Below are 23430 nucleotides of genomic sequence, written 5' to 3'. Positions count from 1 at the left end.
GCATGGTATAAATTTCATCGACTACCTTGAAAAGGGAAAAATCATCAACAGTGACTATTATATAGCGTTATTAGAGCGTTTGAAGGACGAAATTTCAAAAAACGACCTCATTTGAATAAGAAAAAAAGTTTTGTTTCATCAAGACAATGCACCGTGTCACAAGTCGATGAAAACCATGCTGAAAATGAACGAATTGGGCTTCGAATTGCTCCCTCATCCACCGTATTCTCCAGATTTGGCCCCCAGTGACTTTTTCCTGTTCTCAGACCTCAAGAGAATGCTCGCTGGTAAAAAATTTAGAAGCAATGAAGAGGTAATCGCTGAAACTGAGGCCTATTTCGAGGCAAAGGACAAATCGTACTACAAAAATGGTATCGAAAAGTTGGAAGATCGCTATAATCGCTGTATCGCCTCTGATGGCAATTATGTTGAATAATAAAAACGAATTTTGGCAAAAAAATGTGCGTTACGAACTTTTCAGCCGAACTGTTAGCTCATGCCAAAGAATTTTGCTATGGACGAGAAAATTTACCTGTTAGCGACTGAATTTACCTGTTAGTTCCTATTTTACTAGTAAACAAAACGTGTCGTAAGCCCTACAGCACAGCCCACACTGAAAATATTCCGCATTTCTATGTTCAATTCATGTGTTTGGAATATTTTGGTACTGAATTTCACCTCAATGCTCGTTCATACCAAACATTTTGGAAAATTTAAACTCTGATTTTTTTTATGTCTCATACTCATCTTCATACTAAGAAATTGTATCATAAATTGCTGGACATATTTCCGATGGCATGTAGAAGAAATAATGTTATGTATGATGGTTGTAACGACTGGAAGATGAGTTTTTTATATGGACGGCTTTCTCAGTCCCACATCACTAGGCAAACGATTTAATTCTTAAATTGCCCGGCGTTTCGGCCATTTTTTGATGGCCTTTTTCAAGGAAAATTTACTTAGAGACAAAAACAAATTGACTAAATTTCCCTTGAAAAAGGCCAACAAAAACGGCCGAAACATCGGGCAATTTAAGAAATAAATCGTTGGTTAACCTAATGATTTGGAACTGAGAAAGCCGTCAATACTTATAGAAATAGTGTTGCTGCGTTATATACAACAAAAGATATTTAGTTCTACCCATTCTTGTACAGGGTAAGCTTTGAAAAAGCGTCCCATAGTAAAGTTAGACAAATCGAAAATTGCCCATTCGATTAAAAAAATTGTTTCGAGATAACACCACATCTTGACGTTTCGTACATTTCTAAGACAAAACAAAAAAAAACACAGAGCTCACAAATATTGACTTTGGGACGGGCAAAATTTTGAGATTTCCGAAATCAGAAAGACATTCATTGATATTTCTGAGTACGATTTTTGTTTTGTTACAACATCAGATATCATAACATTGAAAATTTTGTTTTTCCCTTTCTCAAGACGATAGACGATTATACCATGTGCATCCCCAAATAAGGAAACCAAAACCTTTTCAGTTAACTGTAGTACCTTTGAAAGCTGCGGACATGGATCACCGGTTGCAGTCCACCCAGGCGATGCTCGTTTTGATTCCGAAGTGAAGTGAAGGATCCATGTTTCATCCATTGTCACATATCGAAGCTAAAAATATGTTTTTGATCGGCTGTGAGTAAACGCGGCACCCACTTCGAAAATAGTTTTCTCATGGTCAAATTTTCATGCATAATTGTAATCACAGTACCTTCTGAGAGCTTTAAGGCCTCAGCTAACTCACGCGATTTCAATAAAGGATTAGATATAACCAATTTGTGGACTTTTTTGTTACCACCTCAATTGGAAGACCAGACCGTTCACCATAATCGGGACTGTACGAGCACGTTAAAATTAAGAAAACCAAAAATAAAGGGTTCTTTCCGATGGAGCAAAGTCTGGATAACACGTTTGAAGCCATTGTTGAACTTGCACAATTTTTTTTATCACTGCTACGATGAATTAATACTCGAAATTTTTTTGAATCCATTCTTCTGAAACTGACAAAATTAGCTTCACTTAAATAGCTATCACCATTTTCTGACTAATCGAAATGTCATTAACGGAACAAACGTCATATGGATTTGACAATTATAGCGCCATCTATGTGTCAATCACACAAAAAAATCGAGTGGCTAATGACAGTGGCATTTCCGGGTGACATGAAAATGAATAGAACTGATCCAAGTCCAAATCGAGGTCTGGGTTCGGGAATAGGTCCGGATTGAGTTTCAGGATCTGGTCATATGAGAAATTCAGTTCAAGGTTTATGATCTCTCGAACGTTCATTTCCAGAAACTGGATTAGTAGGATATGGTAGTTCGAAGCCTATGTCCAAGACTAGACCAGGCTCAGTAATATGGAAAGTCCAGTCTGAATTTGGGATCTGGATTCCGATCTGAACCTGCATTTTAGTTCCTTAAACTAGAGTCTGAATTCAGTGTCAGTATTCAGTTACTAAAATCAGTTCAAACCCCAGAATTGATGATGATGATGGTCCCACCTCATACCCCTACAAAGGTGTGAGCAGAACGAGTAATTTAAATAATAATTAATATTTTTACACATATCTTAACCAGAAAACAAAATAAAACGATCTGAATAATGTAGCAGGTATAGATTCTTCTGCAAAAGAATGACTGACCACAAAACAATATTCAAATGTTTCGGATTTACTATCATTCTGGACCTGAATTCCGGAACTAAATCCTGAATTTTAGTACCAGAATTCATGTTCAAAGATCCTTATCGCAGTTTCAAAATTCAGAATACAGATCTAGAATTCACTTTCAGTTTAGACCTGGATTGCGGAACTGAATTTCAGAATTGAGTTCTAGAACTGAATTCAGGATTTAGATTCTGATTTGAACCTTAATTGTAGTTCTAGAATCAAGGTCCGAAGTTCCAGTTCCAAAGATCTGAACCAGAGTTCTGCAGGTTGAGTCTGAACAGATCCCGAATTTTTTTCCAGAATTCCCGTCTAGAATTCGGATTCAGAATTTAGATCCCGACTTCAGGTTCAATTTCCGAAGCAATTTCTGAAATAAAGGAACTGAATTTCGGAATTGAGTTCCGAACTTGAATTATAGAACTGAACTCAAGATTCAGTTTCTGATTTGAATCAGAATTTTAGTTCCTGACTTCAGATCCTAAACTCAGTTACTATTCCAAAATTCTGAATGTCGAAACTGAGTTCAGCACCCAGATTCGGGACAGAACCTGCATTTCATTTATAAAATTCCGGTCCACAATTCGGTTTCACAATTCAAATCAAGAATCCAGGTCTAGAGATCAGACCTGAATTAAAGAATTTGATTCCAGATATTTGATCTGGAATTCAGTTTAAAATGCACTTTCATAACTCTGGTTCAGAAACAAATTTCAGTGGTTGAAACTGATCCCGAGTTCTGGGTACTGAAGCTTGTTTCTAAATCAAAATCTGGACCATTATTCTGAACCACAATTTTTTCGACCTGGATTCGGGAAAGGAATCTGAATTTTGGACCAGAAAACTAAAAATTTTTTTGTTTTATAAATCATTTCACCAAAGAAATTATAGACCAAATATTTTATAACCGCAAAAACCTAATTCGATGCCATATCACCTTCTCTATTCGTTCATTCGAACAAAATCAAAAAACATCCAGACTTCTATGGCATTACATTGAAAGCAATAAGCGAAATTGCAGCCACCGAAAAGTATGCACACTTCATGCTCTCCAGAACACCGCCAGGAGAACTCGATTACCGAAATAAAAAAAAAACCTTGACGAAACAAAAGTGAAATTGTTCAACAGCGTAACATTTTAACCATCGGTCGTCACAATGAGGTAAGGGCAATTGTGCGGATCGACCAACCAACGAAAACCCCGAAAAACAAAAACGGAACGGAAACCGGTTCCAGACCAACCAGTCTACGTGCATTTACATGTGCATGATGCAGTTCTGCACAACGGCAAAGCAAGAGACAAAAAAAAACAAAAACGAAAACGGCACGTCACGTCGCATCCAACAAACAAACACTCGTTTCCCTTGGACGCGGTAGAATTCGGTGCCGGTTTTTTCGGATCTTTGCCGATCGATGCACTTTTTTTTTATTACGGACACAAGGCCCGAATGCACTCCAAATTGCAGCAGCAGCAGCATAACGTAACGTAATGGCAAAAAAACGCGATGCATCCGAAATCGTCCGAAAGGGGGAAGAGAACCAGTTGGCCTTGATCCCATTTTCACTCTCGTTCGGCGGTGGACCGACACACGGTGACGGATGACGGATGACGGACGAAGCGGGCGGTGGGCTATCGGGCAGCGCAGACTGACAGACTGAATGCATCGAGAGACGCAGCGAAGACAACAAACCAAGTTCAGCACTGCGCTGCTGCTGATGTGTTTATTCGGCTTATTTCATCGATGCAGTAACCGATGCAGTCTGCAGCCGATGAGGATCGCAGCTTTTTTTTTGAGGGTCCTACTTCCTCAAGTGGTCTCTCAACCCCCTTTGGCATTACCGCACACACACACACACCCAGACATCTTCGGTGGAAGAATGGGAGGGTGGTTGAACGCGTCGTCCGAACCGAACACTGCAAAACGAGTGAAGGTTTTCTTTTGTGTGTTTCGCGTTTGGGGACTTTTCTTCTTTATTTTTTATCGCTGCTGATGAAGACTGCGGCAGTGCACCGAAAACGGACATCCACTGCGTGTTCAATGCCACGCTGAAGCCCGTTCGACTGGACGAACGGGTGCGACGAGAGAGTCGTCCCTTCGATGATTTACGGCTGTCGCAACGCAAGGAGGGAGATTTTTTTTTTCTCTTCTTTTTGTTGCATTTCGGTGAAGTACGAACCCGATAATGTGGATGGATGGCAAAGTGATTGTTCGCAATTTTTCTTTTCGGAGGATTTCTGAGGCCCGCGATCTGTTATTTGGGAAACTGGGTCAGGGATGTTTTTCTGACGAAATGTCACAAGCGTCGCCGTCGTTTTTCGGTTGAAGCCAAGTGTTTGGCTTGATGTTGCAATATGTCTGGGAACGTTTGAGTTTCTTTTTTTTGGTACGGTTTTTATTTCAGACAGCATAGTGGAACGGGTCTAGAGCCTGAAGGAATTCTTCCATTGTCTTCCGGGGAAAAAAGTGTTCAAATCTGAATGAAGAAGATATACGTTTCGTAAACTTCCTTAGGTCGTTTGAAGTCTAAAGTCTTTACTATCACATCTCTAAAGTTCGAAATCGCTTTCATTTGTTAGTATAATGTATTGTAAAGTATTTTGAATGAAAGAATCCAATCCAACACTTCTACTTTACTTCAACAAAAGAGAGGCATCAATAACAAGACCGCTCGTTCCTCAACTACAAGACGAAATCAGTTTTGGCTCATACTGTATTTTCAGAAACATCAACATTTGTACAGAATCCTGTGACAGCACCGGAATCCACTACACAAAATGTCACACTTTGACTCCTCTGTATCAAATTTATACAATTCATAAATTGGCACAGATACTTCTTTATAAGGGTACTTTCAAGTGGGGGGTAAAAGAGTAGCAAGTACCCCTAGCAGGAGATTCCTAGGCCAAACTGATCGGATTTAACGAGAACTGAAATTTTTTTATTTATAAGATATTTTATTCAGGACTATTTGCGTACAAGCTTTACGTGGCCGATTTAGCTGAGTTTTGAGATAAATTTTTTTTTGTATTGGATCTCGTTGTCACCCTTTTTCTAGGGGGAGAGGAGCTTCCATTTTCCTCCTGCGAGGATTGAGGGGCAGTTTGTTCGTGGTTCGTCTCGTCATCCATTGCCGTGGTATTGTTGTTGATTTTGTTGATTTCGTAGCTAGTTGCTGTAGATGTGTCTTGTTGTACATTGTTTGCAGTTGCTGGTTGGTTGGATGGTAAGTTGTTAACTGCAGCTGGTGTACTTTGTTCTATAGAGGATACGTTAGATGGTTTCGTTGAAGCGTTCACTGTTGTTGGTGACTGTCACAGTTGTACTGGGGTTGCTAGGGGTTGATGTTAAGGAAGCACCGTTGTCATTTGGTGTGGTTGTCTCCTTGTCCGGTTTATCACATGGCTTACCATAGTGAACAGCTTTTTGGCAATATTGACATGTGGCCATCTGATTGTCATAGGTAACAAGTGATTTGCACGGTATTCTTGTATCCTGACCGAATGTCACATAAGAAGGTATAGGCCTCCTCAAGCGCATGCGTAACAAACGTACCCCATTTAGAATACCGGGGAAAAAGTTCTTCCACTTTTCTTTTTCGATAGAGAGAATCTCTCCGTATTGGGACATAGTTGCGCAAATATAAGAATAGTTGACGCTTGAGGGAAGATCATGCACACGCACTGCTATAGCACTATCTTCCATATATACTGGAATGTTGTACTTGATATTTTCATGCTCCACATAGTGCACATTATTATTGTCTTTAGCGAATTGAATTGCATCCAACAACTGGATATAAACAACATTATTGGTCTTATTGCATTGAAGTAAATGCACACGTTTAATTTCAAGATGCATTTGCTCCTTAAGCAAACCTTCAAGTTCTCGTATCGAAGGTCGAATTTTGCACTGCCTGAAGTCAACAACAATTGTATTCTTTCGTGTCGACGGTAGCTTTTGTTCGTTTGGTTCATTCATTTCGAGGTCGTTCTAATGTTCACTACACAATACTGTACTTGGTTTCTTCTGTCCCGAACGTAAGCGGTTTTGGTTTATCGACTGACTTGGTTGAGATGTGAAACCGAACTGAACTGAAACTTTTTGACCAGTACTGATAATACTCTAGTCTCTGAGTAGGTTCAAAAAGTATTTTCAGCGGAAAAATTTGGCATGTGTAGCTAACAAAGGTTAAGGAAAGTCGAAAGTTCAATTGCTATGATTTCCGTGAAACTAGCATCTGACGAACACAGATAATTCATGCTAATCCGGGTGTTGAGTGTTTTCGTTACAGGGGAGGAAGGCAAAAGGAAGGTGAAATATGGCTAAAAAGTTATCGAATTTGACGTGAAACAATAACTCTTGAAAAGCACAGATTCTTCTTGTTTCTCATAGATGGTTGTAGAGTTTTTGGCAGAGGCTGAAGTCTGTGTCTGTAATGACCAATTTGTAGCTTCTTTTGAATACATTACAATATACAAAATTCATGAACATGAATTTAGCGAAGCACTGATGATAACGCAAATAGGTAAATAATAATAATTTGTTGCTAGTTAGTTCCTAATTAGTTACGGTAATTTTGATTTTGTTGCTCAATTTTTTATAACTTTTTAGAATACTTCCTTAAGTCCACATAAAATTTACGAAACACAGTGGGCAATTTGTTATATATTAGTTATGGTGATTTTGAGTATTTTTTTTATTTTTCGAATATTTCGCTAAGTTCATATGAAGTTAACGAAGCACCCTTTCTAAATAAGCTTGAAAACAAATAGAAACTAACTAGTTTGTTACTAATTAGTTACGTAGTATCTTTGAATTTGTTGCTCATTTTTTTATTATTTTTTCGAATACTTCGCTAAGTTCATATGAAGTTAACGAAACACTCCTGCAAAATAAGATTGAAAAAAAGTCGAACTCTAGTGGATAGTTTGTTGCTAATAAGTTGCTAATTAATTGCGGAAATTGGAATTTGGCGATCCATTTTATTTAATTTTTTTTAGTCATTCACTAAGTTCAGATGAAGTTAACGAATCACTCCTTCCAAATAAGCTTGAAAATAAATCGAAACCCAGGGGGCTATTTGCTGCTTGTTAGTTGCTAATTAGTTACGGTGATTTTGAGTTTTAAGCTCAATTTATTTTTATTTTTTCGAATATTTCGTTAAGTTCAAAAAAAGTTAACAAAGCACCCCTACTAAATAGGTTTGAAAGCAAATTGAAACCTAGTGAATAATTTGTTGCTTATTAGTTGTTAATTAGTTACGGTAACTTTGAATTTGTTGTTCCATTTTATGTTAATTTTTTTAAATACTTCGCTAAGCTCATAAAAAGTATACGAAGCACCGCTTCTAAATAAGCTTGAAAGCAAATCGAAACCCAGTGGATAATATGTTGCTTATTAGTTGCTAATTATTTACCGAAATTTTTAAGATTTGGTCAATTTTGTTGAAACTTTATGAGTATTTCGCTAAGTTCATATGAAGGTTAACGAAGCAGTCCTCCCAAATAAGCATTAAAGCAAATCGAAACCCAGTGGACAATTTGTTGTTTATTAGTTGCTTCTAGGTGATTCGCTAAGTTCATGTTCATGGAATTTATTGGGTTTAAAGTGAATGCTACGGCAAAGAAAAATTTATGTATACACTGGGGTCTTTTTTACGCGGTTTTTTCTATGTGGTTTCTTTTTACTCGGATTTCCGAAGTTGTCTTAGAAGAAGAAGAAGAAGCAGTTTTCTTGTTTTGTCTTAGAAATGCATGAAACTTCGAGGTCTGGTGTTATCCCAAAATTTTTTTAAGTCAAATTTTTGATTTAAAAAAAAAGTTCAGATTACACCAGATCTGGAAGTTTCATGCATTTTTAAGACATTTGGCATCAAAAAAAATTTCTTTCATTTTGCGTTTTTTTTCTCAAAGTCGATTTTTACACAAAAAAAAAACGTGCCTAATCCACCTAGCAGTGAGATGATACCGTTTTTATGAATCCGCATGTGTTTTTTGCATAAATATTCTTCGGTATTTTAGATCTCATGACTTTATTTTAATGACCGTTGTTTCAAGCAGCAATTTGAGATTTTAATCACTCATTACCCTGTAATGTCGAAGCTGCAAATCGGATCGAATTTGAATCGAAACGTGTGACAATCGATTGAACATTCCATGAGATGTCGAGTTCCACTGTAGAGTTTACGATTATCAACGGTACGTCCAGAACCTGTATTCAGGAACCATCATAACCCAAAACGATTCGTATGGCCAAAGAAAAAAATATGACAAATAAATTGCAATAGTTTTGAGTCCAGCTTTGAAGTTTTTTGGAATGGTCATCTTCTATATCGGTCAAACCTTTATTTTGAATTTTTGTTTTTGAAATTAGATTTGGCCTTTTTTGAGAAAACGATTGTGCTTTGAGAAAGGATACGATACTGAAACCGGAATTCTAAAATCGGTGTAGCCGAAATCAGTTAAATTAACCTGAGGAGTGTGCAGACATTTCTGAAAAATCGTAGTGTGAATTTAATTTTTAGGTACCTTCCGAATCAAAAACTGATTACCGCTAAAACTGAAATAAGTTTATTTGGTTATCGACTATCCAAATCTGCTAACCCGATGAACCTGATTAATTTATGTGAAATAGACATTTTTATACTAATCACCCTGCATCCGCGAAACCGGAACTTGGATCTAACTAAAAAGCAAGATGTTTTCTATGATCTTAAAATTTTTCATTTGAATCTTAGATTATTCTTAGATTCTATTTCAATCTTATGTCGTTTTCGTTTTTAAATTGCACTACACCAGTGCTACACTTTTTCTGCACCGATACCACTGGTGTAGCACTCATCAAAAGTTTGGTGTAGCCCTGCGCAATGGAATCGTTTATTGTAGTCAATGGTTACTGTTTATGTTTTCGTCATTTTTGTTCGTTTATTCATGCCTCAGTGTAGCACTGCACCGGTGTAGTGCAAATTAAAAACGAAAACGCCATTAGATCGGTTCAGTCATCCACAAGAAAAGCGAGTTATATTATTGGAACTAAAAATCGTATTCAAATGAAATTCAGGAACCTTGTTTGGGAGTAAACGAATTTTCTTATGAATTTGAGTTTGTAGAAAACGGTTGAGCCAGCTCTGAAAAAATTGAGTGAAATTATTTGTCACACACGCATTTTCTGATCTCGACGAACTGATTCGAATGGTATATAGGTGTTCTGTTCTTCCAGTATGTCTTGCTGTAAGTAGTTTAAATCAGAGTTTCCAAACAGAAAAATCAAATTCTTTGTATTTTTTTAGATAATGAAGGAAGAAAGAGGCTTTTTTCACAACATATTCGACAATTGAAAAAATTAGTTCAGGTGTTACCAAGCTATAAATTAAAAAAAAAGTATTCAAAAAATCACAAAATCTCCATTTTTGATCTACATGAACATGGATAGCTAACAGTAACAGCAAAAGGAAAAAGTACGGGTCTAATTTTTTTCGATGGAGAACAATTAAACGAATTTCTAAGAGATCTTATACCTTTTTCTCTTGGAATTACTGAAATAAGAGAATCATTGGGATTCCGCTATCGAATCCCGAAGTTTCGGTTGAATATACACTAGGGTGGGATAAAATATTGATTTCAGCTCCAACAAACTTTTCCTGTTTCTTTTGAGTCCCATAAGCACCGTGCAAAATTTTAGCTCGATCGGAGAAACTATATTTTCGAGCCCGAGGTTTAAAGTTTGTATGAGATTTAGCATGGAGAAAATCCACTTTTTATAAAAACATCGGCTGGAGATCAACCTATGAACTCTAAAAATCAGTGCATGTGTTATTTTCGTAGGAAATTTAATGAGAAAGAAGACCGCAAAACAATCCGACGTTTGTAGAAAAAAACCTTTAAACCTTGGGCGCAAAAATATAGTTCCTCCGATCGAGCTAAAATTTTGCATGGTGCTTATGGGACCCAAAAGGAACAGGAAAAGTTTGGTGGAGCTAAAATCAATATTTTGTCCGGCCATGCATCAACATTCACTTTGACGAGTAATTGCGAATGACTCGGCACTCGCTGAGAGTAACTCATAAGAGTAAACGGTAGAGAAATGTTTTCCCTTTCGTCTGGTGTTAAATTTAATATTCTATTTTTCATAGCTCGCCTGCAATTTCTTTCAAAAGTGGAAGTTGAAAGGTGGCTTATTGACCGTTATCGAAAAAACGCGTGATTTGTATAATCATAATGTACACGGTTGTTAATTTTGAAGGTAATGATTTTCTCATCACAGATGTTAAAAAACTGTTTAATTTTTAGACAGAACACACACCGGCAGCAAGTTACTCACTATCATAGTAATTTTGCCCACTGAGCACCAGTCAATTTTGTCGAACGAACATTACCAATTCGAATTGAATTTCGAATCTGAGTGGGCGAAAGATTCTCGATTCAGAAATCTCCCTGGAATTAAAATAAGGAAAGCGAACTGCATTGTCAGTTCGTTTTCTACCTCTTCCTCCCCGATTTCACAGACTTTCGTGCTGACTTTTAGTTAAATTCGATTTGAAAATAAGAAATGAAAATTTGAATTTTTATGTTTTTCGCATTTACATATTTAGTTAAATACCAGTTCTTTCTCGAATACCAATTACAAAAAGATCTACTTTGGGTAGCATCATCCATTCCTTCAACTGGGACGTACGAAAATTATTTTAGGTTTTTATCGATATAAACTCAAATAACTACCCAATTAAAAAATAACTGCTAGACTGTCAAGTTTTAAATAAAAGTCAAACTAAGGCTGTGAACCCACTCGCGAATTATTTTAATTTTTACATAAAATTTGACAGTTGAGCAGTTATTTGGCTCGTCAGAAATAATCCTGCTCGAAAGCATGGTTATTTTCGACAGTTTGATAGTTGTTTTACGACACGGAAAAAAATCTTGCTAAGTAATTTCAATTAAAATTTTGTTTATACTTTCTATCAAAGAAAATAACCCAAACAAAATTTCAATACATTGTGAAACGAAATAAGTTTTTCTTGAAGTTCTCTGTATTGCCAATATTACACCATTTAATATCATTTTACCCTTTGAAAAATGGGCGGCATTTTTAGTTGAATTCAGCTACTCGATTAAAAATAACTGCTTGACTGTCAAATTATAACTAAAATAGTTCGCGAGATGGTCCACAGCCTAATTTGCGAAATGATTCATGGCCTAAATTTAAAAAAATCTTCAAAAACTATTCCAGCGCCATCGGAAATGTGAAAATAAAAACTATATATTAGCTACAGGTAAAAATGCTAATTTAATTCAATAGAAAAAATTTAAAAAGTACGGCTTTTTTTGTTTTTCTGTTTTGTATTTCTTTACGCCAGAACTTGACCGAAAAGTACTAATTGAATGAAAGAGTAAACATGGAGAATGTAATTGCCAATAATAAGCTAATTCCAGTACACAAACAATCGTGGTTTATCGTAAATACAGAACAACAGTTTGACAAAGGGTCTAATTTTTCAACGATTATATGTTAAAAATAGAAATAAAAAACGTCATATTTCAAATCAAGGAATTTATTACTGGAAACAAGTCGATTGTACAGCAGAGCCATCTGGCGGTCGCTAGCGCAATCCGCGCTAGATCTTTTCTTGGCGAAATGAATTCAACTCTCTTGTACCAAAATAATTGAATTCGCCCCACATTTCAATTTGAATTTCTTTTCCCGGTCCAAGCCGTTTTCGAATCGTTCAAATCCACCTAATTTAGGACATCTTTGTATTTTCGTAAAATCCAAACGGGTGCTAAGATTACTGCCAGCAAAATAGAGCAACCCTTTCGAATCGATCGCCACCGTGTGACACATTCCACAGTAAACCTGCTCGAAACTGACATCTTCTCCGTCGCCATCGCTAATCTCGACCAATTGCGGTAAAGAAAACACACTTGCTTTTTGCTGTTGTTCGTCAATCTGACCAAGCTGGCCTTTGCTGTTCCAACCCCAGCAGAACAGATCTCCGAAGGCAGAAATGGCTCCCGAATGCCACCCACCAGCGGCGATGTCCACGATTTTCAGTCCAGCCAGTGCCTCGATCAGCTTTGGCTGCTCTTGATGGGGTTTTATTTCACCGTTTCCTAACTGGCCGCGCCTGTTGATTGCAGATAGTGAGACATTAAATAATTCGGTGTTAAACAATGAACAGTTTAATTACAATCCACCACCCCAGCTGTAGACATCGCCATTTCCGGTCAGGAGCAAACAATGCTCTAATCCTGCTACCAACTTAACAATTCGTACATGTCGCGGAAAAGTAAATGTTTTGTTTGGAATAGTAAAAACCTCTCCACCTCTGGTGCTAGCAACCGACAAACAATCCCCGCACGCGATGTGAACAATTCGATCTGGATCCGTTGATTCGGCTCGGTTTTCAACGGTTAGAAAATCTAATCGGCGAGATCTGTGCTGGTTGATGTCGTACTTGAATAGATCGCCGTTTTCCAGCAGCACCAAACAGTGCCAGGTACTGGCCGACAGTTTCACTATAGGACTGTTGAATTCCGTCTCGTGGGTACTCTCAACGATGGCAGAGTGTGAGTAGAGATTGCAACCGTAGGTCACCAGCGCATGGGTTGATGTTATTTCAATCAGACATGTTTGGGTAAGCGAAGTTGATGCTGTCGATTTGAGAATGGTGTTCAGGTTGAGCTCTGGAAAATAATACATTCTATTAGTTCTCATTGCGTCGTTCAGGTAACAATAACATACCTGTAAGTGATCCATTTGTCTTTAAATTAAACGGATTGAATCCGATGATCCAGGCATCCGGTAAACTTCCACTTGTTTTGATATCCATCCATTCATCAACAAAAGGCCTCTACTGTGAGAAATGTCATACTAATTGGAATGCGTTCACAGAAATCATCTAACCGTAAGCAGATTCCATCTACTTATGCAATACATCAACCCACAATCCGTGCGAAGCGCAAAAAAAAGAAATCAGACTTGTGTGAGTGTGGGAAGAGATACTCGTGTTTTGTTTATCGCGTGGAAAATTAATTCCTGTTGATTTGGAAATCAAACAGAAAAGTTAACTAAAATTGTGATAAAATATTCAAAAATATGCTAAGTTTCCGGGTTCGAAGAAGTTTTTAAACTTAAATGAGAGGATTGAGAGCTATAAACCATTCTTGTTTGGAATGATTTTCAACAAATTTATTAAATTTGTTTGGAGCTTGTCTCCTAGCAACGACAAACTTCAAATATGGTTTGGTCGTTTTGAGATGTACCCACTAAGAGAGAGCATGCTTTTGGTGAGCTTACAGGCGCGTGGCAGTGGGTACAATTTTGAATGAGCACGTGATTTTTATGATTTTAGTTCAGGTTTCAAATCAATTTAGCGAACCAACCTAAATTGAGAATATTTTGTTTGTTCGAGTTCAGGGGTTGCTTTCCTTGCTGCGAAAATTGCGTTCCACACCGGAAAAGGAACTACGAATTCTGCTGCTTGGACTGGACAATGCTGGCAAAACGACTCTACTTAAACAGTTGGCTTCCGAAGAGGTTGCACAGGTTTGTAGGAATTTGTGAGTTTCAGTAATAATTATGTTTTATGTTTCAGTTCATTTGTTTTTGTTGGAATAGTATCCATAAACCAATAGATGGATTGAATCACCTTTTTGAGTTTTAATAGAAAATTTTGATTCCACTATTGAACATTTCTTCGTCTTAATCCATCAGGTCACACCAACAGCAGGCTTCAACATCTAATCCGTAGTATCCGATGGTTTCAAGCTGAATGTGTGGGACATCGGAGGCCAGAGCAAAATCCGTCCCTACTGGAGAAATTATTTTGAAAACACCGACGTTTTGGTGAGTGTTTTTGTTTTATGTTCCCTTCGTCAAGAAATCCTTCACAATTTAGCTGTACTTCCAGATTTACGTCATCGATTCCAGTGACCGGAAGCGTCTGGAAGAGACCAGCGATGAGCTGGCCGAGTTACTGTTGGATGACAAATTAAAAAACGTCCCGGTCCTGGTTTTCGCCAACAAGCAGGACATTCCCGGCTCACTCAAAGCGTCGGAAATAGCTGAATGTTTGAAGCTGGTCAAGCTGAAAGATCGAACCTGGCAGATACAAAGCTGTTCTGCCCTGCAGGGAACCGGTATCAAGGTGAGTGGTTTTATACTTCCTAACGCATTGATTAATATCGCATAAATCTTACATGTCTGTACATGAAAGGATGGAATGGACTGGGTTTGTAGTTGTATCAAAAAGTAATTGATTAACATTTATCATTTAATAAATTAAATAAAGTGCAAATTAAATCAAAATAAGATTGATTGATATCCCCACGATATCATCTAAAAGTGCAATTATCTGCAATGAATCGAGTTTTCAATCGAATAAAAGCGTACAAACGGGGGCTGGTTTTTAATTGGTTCATTTTTATTGGGTTTCTCATATTTTTGGATGTGATTTCCACGAGCTCATCCGAACGCCCTACAATACCGGTTTGAAATTTACATTCAATAGGGAAATGCACGATTGATACCTTGTAATAGTATAATAATATTTATTTACCTATGAGAATAACTAACCACTAGCATATGATAACACGTTTTCAAGTTCTTCTTCAATCATGTTTCGCACAGCGTAACTGCTCTGCACCTATGATTCGTGCTCATCCGTCTTGTTTGCTAACCTAGATCTTACTTATTCGTAATAATCAAATGTAAATTTCAAACTGTTCAGTTCCGCTATCGAGCATGAGTCAAGATACCTCGGTGGATCACCAGATTTTCGACCTTTTTCTGTCAACAATCACTTTTTTATGTTTTATTTTTTTAAACAACAAGCATTCTTCCCAGGAGGCAGCCTTCAACGGATTACAGTTCATTGTGGGGGTATTCTGTGGTTACCTTACTTTCGTTCTCGTGGAATTCCGAACAGTCAACCGGATGTTTGGCCTAAAATAAATCATTGGATGATCAGTTTTAATCGATTGGTGTGAGCAAACCTCTCACACTCTACTAACCTGACAGTTGTGGGGATCGTTAATGATGGCAAATAGCGTCCAGAAAGGTGTATGTGTTTCCTGGCTGATGAACCAGGAGGCAGCCATACTGCCAAACTTGGTTACGCCTCGCTTGAAGCCTCCGAGTCCGAGTTTCTCGTTTGGATCGTGCGAGTTAATCTCACACAGAATGTATTTATCACAGTGAGGTGTTTGGATTGCTTGCCGGTAGGCGCGATGAACTTTCAGCACCGGTTCAATCACCTGAGCCGCACGCAGATGAGAGAAAAACGAATTAAATGTAACACTGACTGAGCAGGAAAAAAAATCCAATAATACATCGATCGCAATTGGCGGTTGCTTTCAAATAGTGGATAGCGGGACTCACCTCCAGATTGAGCGTATCCGTCAGCTTATCCGTCAGTTCTGTTGCGTTGTACTGTTGCAAAATTTGTTTCGCCTTTCCCAGTTTGAGCAAATCTTTGACGTAGTTGACCGCCGGTTTCACGTAGGTCACGGACGATATTTTCACCTGCAGGTGCTTTTTGGCCGTGTAATCGATCAGATTTGAAATGGTCTCACTGGGACGGTTGATATCCAGCATCGTTTGTTTGGGATAGCCCCTGGACTGGAGGAATCCGTTGGCCATCAGTTGTCCGGTGGCCACGTATCTGGAGAATAATGAGAAACACATTAAGACGAATTAAGCACTCACATGAATTGTGATATATGATGGTCCTTACAAGTATTTTAGTTGAAAAAGAAACATTGATCGCGTATATGATTGTCTTTTTCGTTTTTCTTTTTAGGTCAATCGTTTAGCGTGACAAAGTTTGAGAGTGAAAGAGGCAAGCGATCAACAAATTTGGTAAGAAAAATAACTGGATGACGTATAAATTGACTAGACATACACAGAATTCGATTTTTTGAAATGTATCCCAAACCTGTACTGCCTTTTCAAACATAACAACTAAAGGTGTGAATGAAGAAATTTCGAATTTGAATAGCCTAGATTTACTTTACTTTTCATTGTTTTTATTATTTTCTGTCATCGAACATTTCAGCACAGCTAAGTAAGTAAACCAACTAACTGTTCCATTACGCACTGTTCATCGTTTCAGATGTAATATACTCGCACACTACACCGTGTCATTTGGCCCGCTCACCACTCACCTCTGGTATACTTCTGGATTGGCGATATAATTGGCCCAATCGGCAAGGTAGATCGTCGCGGCCTTAATCCACCGGCGCCGGAAAGACTGGTTTTGTAATGTATCGAACAGCCTATCGTACTCCAGTTTGCTGTCGCGGCCGACGAATCCCTTGAAAACTTTATCTAGGCCAACCTTAGTCCAGATTGCTTCGAACAGTTCAGACTGAGTGAACTGGTCCCACATGACGTGTATGTGCTCCAGGAAAGGAGGCAGTACCCACGAGTGATCCTTGTGTTTTTCCTGCGTTTTCTGCATTTCGGGACCGCTAAAAGCTTGAATGGCTTGAACTGCGAGAGGGAGCAAATTTGCAATCGTATCACCGTTGATTCCGGGATGCTGCGGTTCCTTATCATCTGTGCCATCAACGGTGTTCTGGTTAGCTAGCCAAGCTTGCGCCACCGTCAAAACAGTGTCCAGGATGGGATTTCCTTCTTCCGCCTTTTGTCGCTTCTGTCGCTTACCAGCCCGTTTCTGGGTCGGTTGTTCCTCATTTCCACCAGCAAACATTTGGATCACATTCCCAATTAGAGCAGGATCAAATCCGCCGCCACCACCAGCATTTCCACCGTTTGCATTCGCCAACAGACTACCGATTCCGGACAGAACCGCTCCCATACCATCGTTCGATTTTCCGGGGCCACCTGAATTAGCATTAGCCATTAGAGGAAGTAACATGGAAGCGATACCCGACAATCCAGCTGCCGCATTATTACCACCTCCATTTTGATTCCCCAACGATTGCAGGAACTCCGATGCCATATCAAGGAACGGACTGCCGTCATCATCGTGTAGATTCGACCGTTGGGTCGTATACGCACTTCCACTGATCGAAAATATCACCAGAAATATCACACATATGTTTGCGTTCATTTTCAGAAGGGCTGCAATTTTTCAGTTTCCCTTAATTGCACAGAATTACCACTGATCTTCACCAAGTGAGCTTCACGATCGATAATTTTCCTGACCTACTTGCCCTCAAAGGCATTGGGCTACTGGTTATCCGAAATTCCCGACTGTGATCCACTCGCGCCTCCAACACCGAAGCACCATTCGATCTGATCAAGATCTATCGCAGTACTGAACCCACCGGGGCACGTAAGTCGTGCAAGAAGTTTTCTTTCTCGCTTAACGTTGCTACCTCGGCTTTGGTAGCATCTCTTCCCGCAGTTCCCAAACAGGTTAGAAGCACTGATGTAAAAAGAGAAAAGAAAAAAAGCAATTTTATAACAGTAATTCTTTCTTCGTACTGCTTTCGCTACCTCCTGTCGTTTCCGGGACCAGCCCAGAGCCGAAGACGAGGTTTCTTGCTTGCGTGCTTGAAATCAAAGTCAAGTGTACTTGCTCACGAGCGAATGTAAAACAAAAAAAAAACTTGCAATCAGTTCCATTGCTTTGCACACATTCTAAGCAAAGGCCCACATGGTCTGTTGGGTTTCCCATAGGGAACGCGCTCCAATAAGCATCATGGCGCGAGCTAACTGTTGAGCAGACACAGCAGAGAAGTAGGCTGCGAACCCTCCAGTGCCCGAGTTCGAGAATCATCCGCGTCTGCCCGAGAGATTGTTATTCATTGCAACTTTCACCCATGGTTCATCGTGTGTTCCCCGCGGGCAGCAAGAATAAACAAACCCATCGAAATCCGCAAATAGGTCATCCTTTGTTGACGAAAATACTTTCGGGCTGTTCCCGTCTCTTTTGGTTGTGTTTACTCTTTCTCCGGTTTCTGTCTCTTTCGTTCGGCTGGAAGTGAAACAGGGTACCTTTCTGGTGATCAAAATTCTTTCATTGTATCCGAAACAGGCGAGTCATCAACCTCGATCTTGGAGCATGAAAGAAGGACGACATCAAGGTTTATTTAGAGGCACAGGTAGTGTTTCAACAGAAAAAAAAATCAAATCTGGTTTTGCGTACAGCAGCTTGTGGCCTACATTCTGTGAAAGCGAAAGAATTTCTCGGCGTGGTTCTTCGGGATAGTCACTCCGACGGGTCTGGACATTTATTAGAAAGCTTAAAAAAATGGATTGTTTGATTGGGACTGACGAGCCGAACCATTCATTCCGATCGTAGCACAAGTTCGGGTTGCGATCGGTCTAAAATGAGAACGGCGCGACTCTTAGTGGACAAACGGGATATGCCAAAAAAGCAATCGGGTTTGGCCTTTCTAGTGATTCACTATCGGACAGTGAATGTCAGTCGGTTTGTTTTGACAATCGTTTCGCTTTCAGTACGCTGAAATAATCCTTTTTTCTTTCGTTTATTCTGCTTGATTCCGGCTTCGGTGCCAAAAATAGAATTACGTTGGGCTTCTGGTATAATATTAACTTTTTGTAGTGGGACAGGAAAATGGAGGCTGATCTCGCAGACTGGTTTCAATATGTTAGAATTCTGGTTTGGTTTGTCTTTCTTTCGTGAAGGAAAGGCTTATTTCAATAGATCACCAATTTAATAGTGTTAATTAGCTTGAACGAACTTGTTTCTGCTTTTCTGTATCGTTTCTCTATCTATTCTTCGGTGCTCAAAGCTTTCACTTCTGAAAATCGTTCCCCATCGATGTAATCCAATTTGTATAGAATCATCGTTATTCTTCTTTTCTATTTCGTGCCGGAACACGTCTGATCACTATCAGATAGATATTTCGTAGCTAAAGAGTAACTAACCTACCATATCGGCCATACCTACACTAGAATTATCTAACTCCTATATAACGGTGTTTATCGAGATACCATATCATTCAATGGCGCGTAAGCTCAGCTAAACTGGAATTACGCCGGAATTATCCTCAGGCGGCAATCGGAATCAGCTAACCACGTATTGACTCCGATCAACCTGAAATTTCCCCGTTCACTCTCGTAAAACCTTTCCATCAGTTCTATCCGAGACCAACATAATCAAAGCCTATTTACATAAATCTTTTGCCTCAACTTCCTGTCGATGAAAAGTATTTTTGCAGAACATATTTAAAACCACTAACCGAACACGCGAACGTCCAGTTATGCCTGAACTCGATCAGAGTCTAGTTTGATGCTGCTGCGGTGTGGTGCTAATGCACGATCTTGATCTTCGGTTGTCACCGATTTTTCCTGTTTGCTCCGTACAGTCGATAGTGGCAATAAAATATCCAGCTGGAATATTATCCGTTACGAAGCAGCAGAGGATTGGCTTAGATCAGGTTTTGCGGGCTCTGCTCCATCCAGGAAGTTGTTTTTCCCGACATTGTTAGCGATATTGCATAAACTTCCAATGTCCAATTAGTGGGAAGTTGTAGAATGATGCCAGAATGAATCGAATTTATCTTTTTTCTCTTCGTTCACGATATTGGTTTGCGTTTTGTTTTACATTGGAAAATGTTTTTTTTTCTTCTGCAGACAAAAATCAAAAGCCCCGTGAGCTAACGGGCTTTCTCATACGTTGCATAATTAAACTGACAGATGTTTTTTCGCATTCCTAGGTACGACCATGAGCGAAAATCGACATTCACTTTCTCCGGTGAACTAGTGGAAAACTAGTTCTTCGGTGCGCATTTCCTCTTTTTTTCGGTCCCGTACAATTCGTGAAATCGTAAAACAGCTAAACAGCGCTAGTCGAGGCCAGTTTGCTGTGCGTTGGTTTCCTACTCTAACCTCAAACCCATGACAAGCAATGTTGCAAAACGGTAATTGCATCGAGCAGTGCAATCGAGGGAAAAATTTACGCGCGCTTTAGTCGACTCCGAGTGGTTCGGCAAGGAAGTGAGAGTTTAAGAAAATCCAACACAGGATGACAATCGAATACCGAACGCTTGAGACAGAGCTTAGCGGACGCCTGGATAAATTTTTCTCCAAGAAAAATTCCCTCATCGAAGTGAATCCGGGCAAGGTGTTTATGCCAACTAAGTTCCAGGAAATCGGTGAGGATATTCTCAACTTGGAGATACGAACCGATGACGTCTGGTTGCTGTCGTATCCGAGAACTGGATCTACTTGGGCTCAGGAAATGGTTTGGTTGTTGGGAAACAATTTGGACTACGAAGGAGCCAAAAGTGTCCAGCAGGTCAGAACACCGTTGCTGGAGCTGTCCGCCATATTTTCTGAGGATCAGAGCGTTGAGGATTTTGTAACGTAAGCGGTCGAAATTGATTGAAATTGCTCACCACTTTACGACTCTAATCCGGGATTGTTCTTTACAGCAAACACGAGAAGGTCAATTCAGTGACGTGCGTCCGTAATCTTCCCAGTCCCCGGTACGTGAAGTGTCACCTTCCGTGGCAATTGCTTCCGACCCAAATGGATACCGTTCGGCCCAAAATGATCTACATTGCCCGAAACCCGAAGGATCTGGCCGTTTCGTACTACTACTACTGTCAGCTGATCCATCAGACGAGTGGCAGTTTCGAAGATTTCTGCAACATTTTTCTGGACGATCAAGCTCCCATAGGACCGATGTGGGCACACATGCTTGGCTTTTGGAAACGTCGCAACCAATCGAATGTCCTGTTCCTGAAGTACGAAGACATGAAGCGTAATTTACCGACGGTGATTCGAGACTGTGCTCGTTTCATGGACATTGACCGGGATCTTAAGGAAGAGGAAATCGTACGATTGTGCGATCATCTTCAGTTCGATCGTATGCAAAAGAATCCGGCCGTCAACATGGAACCACTTATGCAGAACTCGGCCCAAATCGATACCAACGGCAGTGTGAAATTTATCCGGAAGGGTGCCATCGGGGACTGGAAGAATCACATGAGCGATGAACTGTCCGAACGGTTCGACACCTGGATCAGGAAACACTTTGACGGAACCGGATTGGAGTTCTTGTATGAGTGATTTGTTGTTTTTTTTTGTTTTCTGTTGATTGAATAAAGTGATTCGGTAGCAGCACGGTGCAATGGTAATTGACAAAACACAGTGATAGTGCTAAATTTTCTTCGATCCAATCCGATGTTAACACAAGTCGGATTCATTTCCTGCAGACCGAGCAACTCGAAACCATCGGAAACGCAGTCAAATATGACGGAAAATCGCACTCCGTATCGTAACTGGATAGTCTGCAGAAATTTTTCGTTTTGTGATATGCACTATGCTATTTTCCACGAATGCCGTGAGTTGTTTGTGCATGCGCCATTGATTCGGTGTAAACTCACCGAGGTCTGCGTGTGGTTTCGTCTAGTGACCGGTCTGCACTCGCCCGTATGCTCCGTTATGATAATAGTGTGCACTGTGTTGATTAGCACCCTTGTTTGTGGTTGCGGACTTGCTAGAGTTAATTTACCGATCGATTGTGTTGGCTTCCGAAGCCATCAGAACATGATAATTTAGATGGAACTAGTTTTCAACCGTTAAACTATTTCGATCCAGAAAACAAGTTTTAAATCGAAATGTATTTTCTATTACTGGGTGAAATATTTTCTATTACTGGGTGAAATATTAAAAAGCCTTAAGGGTTTTCCATTGCATGTTTAAGTCAAATGTATTCGAATCAATTGATTGACAAATCATATATTTTACAAATCATATATTTTACTTATCGTAAAATGATGTAAGATTGTTGTCAATATCACGTTTATTACGTAATCATTGATCAAATAGTAAAAAGTCAACCGAATCCATGAATGCACTTTCTTGTAGGATTACTGGCCTCATTCGACGATAGACAGCGAAAGATGTTGTTTCGTGCTTCGTTCTTTCTGCACACGAGACAATTGTTTCATATGCTGATCCTTCGATTAATAGTGCATGGAAAGAAAAGTCCCAGGAAAGACGTGAATAGTTTCGAACCATGTATATTTTTGTTGAGTACAACTTTCTAGATGGCCCCATACCACATTTCATGACAATCTATCCACATTCCAAGTAACAATTCGAATACATTATGGTTCTGATTAAAATTTATAAAAGTTTTGTTATTGATTCTGAAATCACTGCTAGTTTTATCAGAACTGTAATAAGTGCCTCTTTTGACAAGTAATATGACAGTTTTTAAATCTTCTATAAAACCTTTACCGGACTAACAACTGAACTAAAAATAAAACAACTTGTACTAGAATAAAACCATGCATACACCCTTAATAATGCTTTCAAATATTCTCTTTAAAACATTATTATCAGTTCAATTCTTTCGTAAATCTAGTTCTGTGTGTGTGCGTGTTCATTGGATGACACTTTCACTCCGAGCAAATTTGATGGTTCTAAAGTACATTTATGACATGACATTTATGACTCCATAATTCGAAAAAATATTTTTTTGTGATTCATCATCATTTTTGTATAAATATGTCTCGTTTATTTGATGTCAATAAATGCTACGGCATAGAACATCAGAATGGCGGCCATGAAATTTTCCCTAATGCAAATTACGCTTAACCAAAGAAGTAGTAATTCAAATACCCAACATTCATCTATGGAAAAGGCGAGCAACGTTGAAATTAAATGATTTGCGGTACGGATTGGTCCATAATCTTGCGTATTCTCCAGTCCTGGTCCCCCCGTGACTATTATATATGCCAAAGCCTGGAAAGGTTTCTTCAGAAAAATAAATTTTCTTCGAAAGGTCATTGCAAAAACGGAAACCTATTT

General features: G+C 39.1%; 4 protein-coding genes across 4 annotated transcripts; 2 read left to right on the top strand and 2 right to left on the bottom strand.

Annotated features, from left to right (window-relative positions):
• Positions 1-12207: 12207 nt before the first annotated feature.
• LOC131432332 (E3 ubiquitin-protein ligase HERC2) lies at positions 12208-13514 on the bottom strand. Its single transcript, XM_058598543.1, has 3 exons — positions 13414-13514; positions 12860-13355; positions 12208-12796 (listed from the first exon to the last, which is right to left on the bottom strand). The coding sequence occupies exons 1-3, from the start codon at positions 13499-13501 to the stop codon at positions 12313-12315; spliced, it is 1068 nt and encodes a 355-aa protein (XP_058454526.1). The 5' UTR covers positions 13502-13514; the 3' UTR covers positions 12208-12312.
• A 435-nt stretch (positions 13515-13949) lies between these two features.
• On the top strand, positions 13950-15080 carry LOC131440408 (ADP-ribosylation factor-like protein 3). Its single transcript, XM_058611710.1, is given in 5 exon segments — positions 13950-13958; positions 14089-14217; positions 14386-14517; positions 14582-14818; positions 14888-15080. Coding segments are annotated over 5 exon segments (546 nt in total). The 3' UTR covers positions 14927-15080.
• Positions 15074-18051, bottom strand: LOC131432322 (uncharacterized). Its single transcript, XM_058598534.1, has 4 exons — positions 16836-18051; positions 16051-16333; positions 15684-15926; positions 15074-15615 (listed from the first exon to the last, which is right to left on the bottom strand). The coding sequence occupies exons 1-4, from the start codon at positions 17744-17746 to the stop codon at positions 15535-15537; spliced, it is 1518 nt and encodes a 505-aa protein (XP_058454517.1). The 5' UTR covers positions 17747-18051; the 3' UTR covers positions 15074-15534.
• A 1516-nt stretch (positions 18052-19567) lies between these two features.
• On the top strand, positions 19568-21740 carry LOC131432338 (luciferin sulfotransferase). Its single transcript, XM_058598557.1, has 2 exons — positions 19568-20973; positions 21042-21740. The coding sequence occupies exons 1-2, from the start codon at positions 20633-20635 to the stop codon at positions 21679-21681; spliced, it is 981 nt and encodes a 326-aa protein (XP_058454540.1). The 5' UTR covers positions 19568-20632; the 3' UTR covers positions 21682-21740.
• Positions 21741-23430: the final 1690 nt, after the last annotated feature.

This window comes from Malaya genurostris, chromosome 1 (genome assembly GCF_030247185.1).
Source record: "Malaya genurostris strain Urasoe2022 chromosome 1, Malgen_1.1, whole genome shotgun sequence".
Classification (NCBI taxonomy): domain Eukaryota; kingdom Metazoa; phylum Arthropoda; class Insecta; order Diptera; family Culicidae; genus Malaya; species Malaya genurostris.
The sequence above is the reverse complement of the archived record's forward strand: the minus strand, read 5'-3'. Positions and strand labels throughout refer to the sequence as shown.